Source organism: Lolium rigidum, chromosome 6, assembly GCF_022539505.1.
Source record: "Lolium rigidum isolate FL_2022 chromosome 6, APGP_CSIRO_Lrig_0.1, whole genome shotgun sequence".
Lineage (NCBI taxonomy): Eukaryota > Viridiplantae > Streptophyta > Magnoliopsida > Poales > Poaceae > Lolium > Lolium rigidum.
The window spans coordinates 361,392,227-361,402,250 of NC_061513.1; the positions used below are offsets into that span (position 1 = coordinate 361,392,227).

The 10,024-nt window shown below is 42.3% G+C and overlaps 1 protein-coding gene across 1 annotated transcript; it reads right to left on the bottom strand.

Moving 5' to 3' along the window:
• Positions 1–617: 617 nt before the first annotated feature.
• Positions 618–5,899, bottom strand: LOC124665036 (bidirectional sugar transporter SWEET4-like). The gene is made up of 5 exons (XM_047202429.1): positions 5,789–5,899; positions 5,459–5,495; positions 3,256–3,634; positions 2,319–2,438; positions 618–830 (listed from the first exon to the last, which is right to left on the bottom strand). The coding sequence occupies exons 1-5, from the start codon at positions 5,826–5,828 to the stop codon at positions 618–620; spliced, it is 789 nt and encodes a 262-aa protein (XP_047058385.1). The 5' UTR covers positions 5,829–5,899.
• Between the last annotated feature and the right edge of the window lie 4,125 nt (positions 5,900–10,024).

A 10,024-nucleotide genomic window follows, 5' to 3' on the forward strand; every position in this document is an offset into this window, starting at 1 on the left:
GCACGGTCACCCGTAGCACATTAATCACGGTGCGCCACAACTAACATGAGTACAATAAGGGAGGTCCACACTTACCCATGGCGCACCAAGAAGAAGTGCACCATTGGTACCCATGGCACACCTGTTCTGGATGCGCCACACGGGTAAGGGTGTGTCGACCAGCTCCCCAGGCCACCTAGTAGGCGCGGAGCACTAGCTCGAACAATGCACCACAGATAGCAGGGATAGGCGTGGCGCACCCGCTATGTGGCCGTGGCGCACCAAAACTATAATGTGCCATGGGTAGCACATGGTACATCCGTTTTTCTAGTAGTGAAATGAACAATCATCCCTCACATAAGCTCTAAAAAGTTATTTTAATTAAAAAAAGTTTATAATAATATTTCTGGGAATTTCACAGCATTTCAGACAATATTTATCCTCAGGTCGCTGGATATGTATGGACCGGCCCTGACTCAGCGTCACCATAACCGTCTCCGGTTGATAGTCGGGACAAGAAGACACGGACTGAACTTTTATAGATACAGGAGAAACACGGGTCACAGCTTAGCGCGCACAACACATCATCCATCAGGTATTTATGAATGCACTTGGATATCGAGTTAATGGAGTTGCTTCTAGCAGTGGCCCTTGCCGGCGCCTGAGCCGGCGGTGCTGCCGTTCTTCCCATCGACGACGACCTCCGTCATGGGTATCTGGCCGGCCTTGCTCTTGCGGGTCTCGAGGATCTGCTGCTTGCGGGCCTCAAGGATCTGCTGCGTCGACTTGTAGTATATTGCGTACAGGATCACCTGCCCCAAAGCAAGCACGACGCCCAACGCGCTGGGGATCTGCAACATGAAAAGATTAATCAAATTGAGGAACATTTGTAAAGGCCAATACGAGAAAACAAATAATAATCCTCAGAGATGTGTTAGCCTGAGCTACCTTATCCCTATCCAATCTCATTACTCGAATAAAAACTGCCCTATGATTAGTACAGCTGTATTCCCAGCACAAAAACATGCGTGATGTAGCTGCTGGCCACATGGATAAAGTTGCAGGCAACTTGGAGGAAATCAGATATCCAAATACGGTACCTGCTGCATCTCCTAACACTAGTAGAAAAAGAGGCTTTGATTTTTAGCTCCAAAGAGCATTAGCACTGATTGTGCTAAGAACTCAGACTAAAGTTACCTTTAGCACCAGTTCGAGAGGCTAAAGTTTTAGCACCGGTTCGTGCGGGACATTTAGTACCGGTTCGTGTCACACGAACCGGTACTAAAGGGTTTCCTGCTCCCCACGCACCTTTTGCATATGACATCGGAAAAAGCGTATAATATAGTAAAATGATCGTGAAGGAAAGGTTACATCCGAATTCACCAGGGTTTACCGGTTAGCCAATTTTTAGATTCTCAAAATTCAAAATGAAAATATGAAAGCATGAAGATTTTAATTTTTACTAGAAATTTAGGATTTTTTATTTTTTATTTTTTTAAAATTAAACTTAATAATTGCATCCGCCATAAAGATTACTATTACTTTTAGCAAATTTTTAGATTTTCAAGTTTTAGGTTTGGCAAAAAAAAGAATTAAAAATAATACAAATTAAAATTTAATGTTTATTTATTTATTCAAGATTATTATTACATCATTACTTTTGTTTATTAAAAAAATTATTTGAAATTCAAACAATAAATAAACATGACATCGACCAACATGTTAATAGGATTGATATGATACTAGTATCACATACATACGCGCGAAGCACTTGGAAGTGGGATGGGAAGGAACTCGGAAGTTAAGCGTGCTAGTGCTGGAGTAGTGGGAGGATGGGTGACAGAGCGGGAAGTTTGACCACGAGTAAGTAATTTCACTAGAGATAAGTGTAGTTAGAAACTAATAACTAAAATACTAGAAATTCTGGAAAAAAAGAGAAAGTGGAAAATAATTCAAAAAAAACCCCACCTTTGGTACCGGTTCGTGTTACAAACCGGTACCAAAGGTCTCCAGCCCCGCAGGCTCCTCCGCCCATGAACGGGTACCAAACCTACCAAAGCCCCTCTGGAACCGGTACCAAAAGTCATATTTTTTACTAGTGTAAATTAATCAGGCGAAGAAATGATGCGGTGTAAGGGTTATATTTAGCAGTCTCAAGTGCATGTCTGTTTAGTCATGCCGATCTCACATTGGTAATTTGCTACCTAATGATTGTTGTAAAGAACTGTAAAAACAAGTGGAAATATTAATATTACCTTGGTTTCGAAATGTAAGCCCTTTTAAAAAGCTAAATCAGCTTACATTTCGAAACATATTTAATACTATTTTAGACGACTTACGGTGATGTAGATGTCAAACTCGATGAGGGCATAAGCAGTCCAGCATGTGCCACTTGCGAGCGAGGCCAGGGATAGAAGCAGGGGCATGTACTCGACGCTCTTTGTCTGGATCACCATTTTCTGAAACACGGGCGGACACCGAAATTAACGTGATGAAAAGAAACCCATCTACTTACAACCAATTGAATGTCTATCCAAAGAACATGCAGTAAAACGGAAATAACGTGTACACCTATTGAGCAGAGCATACAGCATGCAAACTACTCCCATTGGTTCCGTAAGATGTGGCGCATAAACTTAATCAAAAATCAAGTTTTCATGCTCTGACCAAATATATTGAAGAAAATATCAACAACCATAATATTCCATAATTATAGTATGAAAATATATCTTGTGATGAATTATTGATATTGAATTGGTATTACATATACAGATCTTCATATTTTGATACATATTCTTGATCAAATTCGAAAACACTAACTTTTTATTTAAGTTTATATGCCACTGGTTTAGGGACGGAGGGAGTACAAGGAAATTGGTGGTGTGTTTGGGATGAGGGAACTAAGAAGAGAAAAGGGCCATGAACAAATTTAACGAAATTGAGGAAATAGGTGCAGCGGCCACAATTTTGACACCAACGTGGTTGCAAATTTTGTTTTTCAGAAGATTATTTACGCTGATGAAGAAGATAAACTGCAGAGATCGTCCAAACAAAATTAGAGAGGCGACAAAGATTGATTACACAGTATTCTATTCTACATCCAGAATCTCACGCTGGAAAATCAATTATAATAGAGAGAAGTTAGTATCAGCTCATCTCCTCACGTCGACAGTCACCAACCAACCGGTAGAATCAACCAATAAAATACTAATACTCTCTCCTATCCATAATATTTGACTTCACTTTGTCTAGATAAGAATACGGATCGATGCGTACCATGACGGAGAGCGGCGAGGCGTACGTGGCGGTGCCGACGATGACGCAAAGGATGCCGACGACCATGGACCTGAGGAAGTGGGTGTGGGCAAGGTTGAGGACGAGCGCGGCGAATGCAGCGACAAAGGAAACCTCCGCGACGAGGATGAGGAGTACTCGACGACGGGCGGCGCCGACAGAGTAGGCGAGAAAGATCGCGATGTAGGTGAGCTCGATGGTCAAGCCGATGCCGTTGATGGTGATTATGAGCATGCTGTGCGGCTGCACCACCGGGAGGCCGTAGAACAGCCATATCATGCAGTTGAGAAGCGTGGTGAGATACGGCACGGCCGAGTACTGCTCCACCGTCTTCTTCTTCCAGATGCGGTAGAACGTCGGTCTAGAAATTCCATGGTAGCAAGCGTGAGTTTGTGTGCGTATTGTTCATGTAAGCAGAAAATTAGTAGTAATTCTCTTCTTTTGTAATCAAAAAAAGTCTAAATTAGTGTCGTGCTGCATTCTCTTTAATTTATACTTCTCCACGAATGTTTGTCCCTTCCTGGGAACGCATCATGCATGCAGCAAGATACTACCTTCTATCTCAAAATTTAAGGCTTATATATTTTTCTAAAAGTCAAAATAAGTAAAGTTTGACCAAATTTTTAGAACAATCTATCAACAAATAGAATATTTTATAAATATCATACGAAAATATATTTTATTATCTATTTAATGATATTAATTTTGTATTTTGCATGTTAATAATTGTTGGTAAAAACTTAGTTAAACTTGACATAGTTTGATTTTCTATAAATAATATAAGCCTTAAACTTTGGGATGGAGGTAGTACTAGGCAGAGTAAATATCATAAAACTATCATAATTTCTTTCCACTTTACTTTTTGGAACCAAAATCAACACTCTACAGCAAGTTTTTTTACAATTCGCGGAAATGGTGGATTGAACATGAATAAACTGTGAAACTGATAGCGGAACCCGTTTGTCAGCGCTAATGCGGGTCGCTACCTCCGGGAGGCTATAGACGTGGACGGGGATGGCTCTAGGCGGCGGTGCCTACCCCTCTTTGTCGTCACCAGCCATGGTTCTATAGTTACTCCCCATGTCGATCCCACTGCCGTGGAATAATAAGACGATAGGGAGCCTCCGGCACGTAGATGGCGCAGCGTGAGTGAAGGAGTTGTGTGGCGGCGATGTGGGAAGGAACATGGGAACGGGGAACATGGAGTTGGTGTTGATGTGGATGTTCTTCAGTCGTCGCCATCCGCCGCGGAGAATGTCGGGTTGGCTAGCATGGTGGGAGAGACCTTTAAGGCGTCCAAGTCAGGGTTAGGCGACAACATGGGAAAGAAGACGATGTAGCTATTGACACCTCCGCTCGGCATAGCTCACTTGCCGCCTACCATCCCCGTGACGGGGGTATGGTTGGTGCCCCGACCCGGGCCAGCAGCTAGGGGCCTGGCCGGCGGTCGTAGTTGTGGGGGCGGTCATGGGATGCGGGTGCGGCAGTGGTTGGTCAGGTGGGAAAAAAGGTGGCAATTTTTTTTAGGGTAAAAAGTGGAAATTATTTTGATTTCTTCTTATAAATATCTAGGTTTTTTAATAAGGATGATAAGTGGTAAATTTCGGTTCCGAAAACATAAAATGGTATAGAACAGTAAAGTTCATCAGAATTGTGATTGTTCTGGAGGTGGTGTTTTGCCTCATAGGTCCATATAATCCTATTATTAAAATGTATAAAAAATAAAATTTAAAAATGTCAAAATAATTCAAAATAAAATGTCGCTTGTACATACAAACATTCTATATTCGTACATAAGTTTTTGGGAAAAAAAGGAAGATTTTATGTGATTTGTGTAAAAAAGACAACAAAATGTTGTGTAAATAGTCACGTTATTAGAGCATCAAAATTTATCTTTTTACACGAGGCATAAAATGTTTTTTTCTTGAAAACTTGTGCACAAACATAGAATATCCAAATATACATGCGAAGGTTTATTTCAGATTTTTTTTGACATTTAAAAATATTTCGTAAAAGAGCGGGTTCATATGCACACATGAGCCGAATTGTATTTCCCGGTAGTTCTACCCTATTTACTCTAGCAGACAAGTTATCGCGCTTAAAACAAAATCTAGAATTCCGTTTCTGCCGGAGAAGAAAACAAACGAAGTTAATCATTAAACAGTTGTTTTTAGTCGGTTCTTACACTGGGGATAGATAGAGCATCAGCGCAGTTCCATTGCCTGCAAGACAGAAACAAAACAAAAAGTAGCATCAGAAGTATTAGATCATAGTTTTCCTGGTAAAAGTAACGACGAGTCTGCGAGTTTCAGCAAATCTGGTGTGCGTGATGCTTGCATCTTTTGATTTCGAAGGGAGCAAAAGCTTGTGAAGTGGACGTGTGTAAAGCCGTTCGCGAGAAGCAAAAGGAGATGCAGCGAAAGGAGCATCAAGGAGGCAACACCACCCCACATGTTTTTTGCTCATGTTGCAGGAGCGTAACAGAAGCAGAGTACAAAAGGGGACGGCGACGCACCTATTATCCCGATCACCGTGCGGATGGTGTCCGGCGTCATGCTGGGCTCCGGCAAGGAGAGCTAACTGCAGGAACTGATTGATCGACAAGTGCAACGGACCCCTCTCGCTCTCTGTCCTGGTCGCTGGGCTGATGATTGAATGATCTCAAGAAAACACGACGGGGTTCTTAAATAGAGTAGACCTGTGATCCCCGGAGCAATCCCATCTTTATTTTGTTATTAGTCTATATTCACATTATTGTCCAAGTTTGGTGTTAGCGATTATTGGAGCGGAAGGAAGGCAACGTTTTAGATGATGCCAGCGACGAGCAGTTCATTGCTTTTAAAAAAAAGCATCTGTAGCAGACTTCTTTTTTTGTATTAGCGCAATTCTTAAAATAACAGCTCTTTTAATATTTTAGACGATGAAAATGGTTCGAACAAACCTCATCAAAACGCATGACCTTTAAATTGTTGGGCTTTCTATTTTCGTGCCCTCGGGACCTTAGTTGTGCTCAGTTTTCCCCAGCTACTTAGTTTTTCCTCAGTTTTTCCAAGACCTTGTCTGAAACCATTACAGGTGCTGTAACGGCCGGTTGCCCGACGGTTGACCGTTATCTTCTAACTAGTGGGGCCACGTAGAGCCCGCAAAGACACGTCAGACCATCCATCTTTGTTTGACCGTAAGCATCGCTGTATCCCTGACCAAAACGCGCACGAGTGGGGCTTCAGTATATAGAATGACAAGTGGGGCCATGACGCTGATACAAGGGGCAATACACGTGTAGGATTAGATTTTTAAACGGAGCTCTACAGCGATGGCACGGAGGAGGTGGCCTACGGGGTGCCGAGATGAGATCGACGTCCACAAAGAACTGCATGAGGCGAGACCAGACGCATTAGATAGATATGAACTAGACGCGTTTAACCATGCAAAGAAGAGAAGAAATGGTCGACAACATCGACGACTACCTCAAAACTTTGACTGGCCGTGTCGGAAACGAACGCGAGCAATGTAGAGAAAACTAGTGTTTCTCCTTTCTGGCGTGTATAGATGTGTGCTAGAAGAGTGTGGTGGCGAAGGGAAAGACCTCACGGTGATCTGTGGCGTCCAGCATAGCGGATCGGCGTAGCCATGCCCACAGCGGCGTGCATGCATGTTCGGCATTGGCATCAGCATGTACGTTCGGCATTGGGCTCGAGGTATCTCTGGTGTGTCAGTGATCGAATGAGGGGACGGGATTGAGGGTGCATCCCGACGGTGACCTAGCAGTGGCGGCGAGCATAGCCGTTCTGACCATGCCGATATCGGCATCAGCATCGTTTGGAGGCTGTGGTGCTCGAATCAAGGTGGGATTTGTTTCTTGTACGCCAAAATGAATTTGAAACAAGTTTCGTGTTGAAGGTTAGGTAACGAAAGTTTGTAACTAAAAATTATACTAGCGCCATGGTGAGGTTCTTTTTGATAGAGCTATACGGTTGGGCGAACTTTTTTGACACTTTTTAGATAGGGTTCCTTGTTGTTACATGTATGGCATCATGTATGGCAAATTTGGGGTCATTTGGAGATGTTCGAAAAAATCACTTTGCTTAAGCGCATGCCGTTTCGTCTCACTGAAACTAGCTTTTCTAACAAGGTGATTTTTTCTACCTTCTCTAAATGACCTCAAATTTCATACAGCTGATCTTCTATACATAGATAGAAAGATTGTTTCGTTTTTACATTTTTCAAACTTTTTATTTACCTTTATAATACCCAATTGATTTTCAGGTCAAAACCTCGAAAAACAGCATCATGTATGGCATCATTTTCTCCCTAAATTTCGAATTTTGTGAAACTTTCCCTTTTAGATATTCCTTGTTATAGGTATGGCATCATGTATGCCAAATTTGGTTAGGTCTCACTGAAACCAGCTTTTGTAACAAGTTAGGTTTTTTCGACCTTCTCAAAAGGGATTTTTTCTACCTTCTCTAAATGACCTAAAATATCATACAGACGGTCTTCTATACAAAGATAGGTAGATTTTAGTTTTTACATTTTTTTGAACTTTTATTTCCATTTATAATACCCATTTGATTTTCAGGTCAAAACCTCGAAAGTTAACATAAGTAGATGGTGAACCCTCCCAAACTTCAAATACAGAGATAGATAGATTGTTTTGTTTATCATTTTTACCGTGAATAGTAAAGGCTACAAAAAATCGGTGATGGTTTATATTTTTTGCGTGAAAAGTAATGGATACAACAAATCGGTGATGGTTTATCATTTTTTGCGTGAAAATTAATGGCTACAACAAATCGGTGATGGTTTATCATTTTTTGCGTGAAAAGTGATGGCTACAACAAATCGGTGATGATTTATCATTTTTTGCGTGAAAAGTAATGCCTAAAAGAGTTTATAATTTTTAGCGCGTGAAAAATAATACAGAAAACCGCCCTTTAGCATACTTAGAGAGTGGAAGCTAACCGCCGACAGAGAGAGAGGGGTTATCCATGCCCGTTAGGTCATACGATCAACGGTCGGCGGGCACGATCCGCGTGACATGGGCTAGACCAATCAGGGAAATGTTGCACGTCTGCGAGAATTTGTGAAGGGAGAGGGCAAAACTGAGTAGTATCAAGAAACCAAGGGCACCTGAGTAATAAACAGACTAAGGGATTCAAATATGAGATTTAAAAAATGGAAAATGCGTGTTTTGTACAATGAAACCCATCTTGGCCTACCTCAAACTATTTGCAATACAAATATACATGAGTGTGAGAATTGTGGCCTCATTTAGGCAAAGTATGTTTTGGCGAAAGCTGTTTTGGGAAGGGCTTATTGTGAAAAACCATGCACCTTCATAGCTATTAGGTGATTTAAGAAGTGGCAATTTGTGGTAAAACTTGATTTATCTATGACTTATCTATGATTTGAGAAGTGGCAATTTCTGGTAAAGACTCCATGAGTAAGTGCCACTATTTTTCGGAATTTTTTGCACATTAAATGACTCATTTAACTAGTTAATCCCATTTGTTTACTCTCTGTCGACCAGCCACTTGAGGGTAAAACTGAGCATATTGCACTAGCCAATATTAGCACTCAAGGGGAAAACTGAGCACACAAAAAACGCTAGTATAAGACTCGAGGGTATACCTGAGTATATCTAAATTTCCAGGGTTAGACTCGAGGACGCGTGTTGCGGTGTAGAAATGGAAGACGTGCAATTGTTGACGCGTAGACGCAGGTCGCGGTGCAGATGTCGAAGACGTGCAATCGTGGACGCGTGTCGCGTTGCAGAAGTCCAAGACGTGCAGACGTGCAACGGTGGACGCGTAGGACGCGGGTCGCATTAACCACCCCTCGCCTTTATAGACGCCTCCTCCCACTATCTTTGTCACTCTCACTCGCTCACGCAACGCCGCCTCTCTCACGTCCCATCATCTTATCCAAAGCAAAAAAAAACTCTCCCTCTCCCTCTCCTCTGCCGGTGAGATGGACAAGGAGAATGTCAATCCTATCGTCCATGACTCCGTCGGCTCCAAGCGCGACGCCTCCCTCTTCGACGCCGTCCCCTCAACGGACGTCGCCGCCTCCTCCGCCGGTGCATCGGAGGCTGCTGCCGCCGGTGGCGGTCAGATCCCACCGGGATTGGACCCCTACGAGGAGGTGCCGTACGTCCCGTCCCTGAACCCCTACGACACCTCCATGGAGGACGCATGGAACGAGGTAACTAAGGTTTGCTTCCTTTTTTGTTCCCCATTCCTTTTTGAACCCTATTATTGCTGGTGTAGATGGATCTGTAGATGGATGAGTATTGGGCTAATATTTGCGTCGATTTTATTCCATTTTGTTTTGATCCCTTCTTGATTTCGTTTAAGATTTAGGGTTCGACCGTTCGGTTAATTTGTGCAAGTAATAATGGGATCTCAATCAATTAATTTATGCAAGTAATCATGGGATCTCAATCAGTTATTTTATGCACGAATCAAAAGATATCAACCGTTTAATTTTGCAAATAATCTAGAATGTGTTCAAGTTCAAATATGGAATCTGTTTCTTTATCTATGATGAATCGGTGGGCACAAATTTTTACAGGGAGAGTTCAGCGAACCATTGCTGTGTACAAATCTGTTGTGCATGAGATTTGGTTCGCTAACACCATCCCTGTAGACATATAATCGTGTCCACTCTAACTGCGGCTGCCTATGTTTTTCCTAACTTTGTTATTATGCACGTTAGTCATCGTTGCAACGCATTCACTCATAGTTCCTGT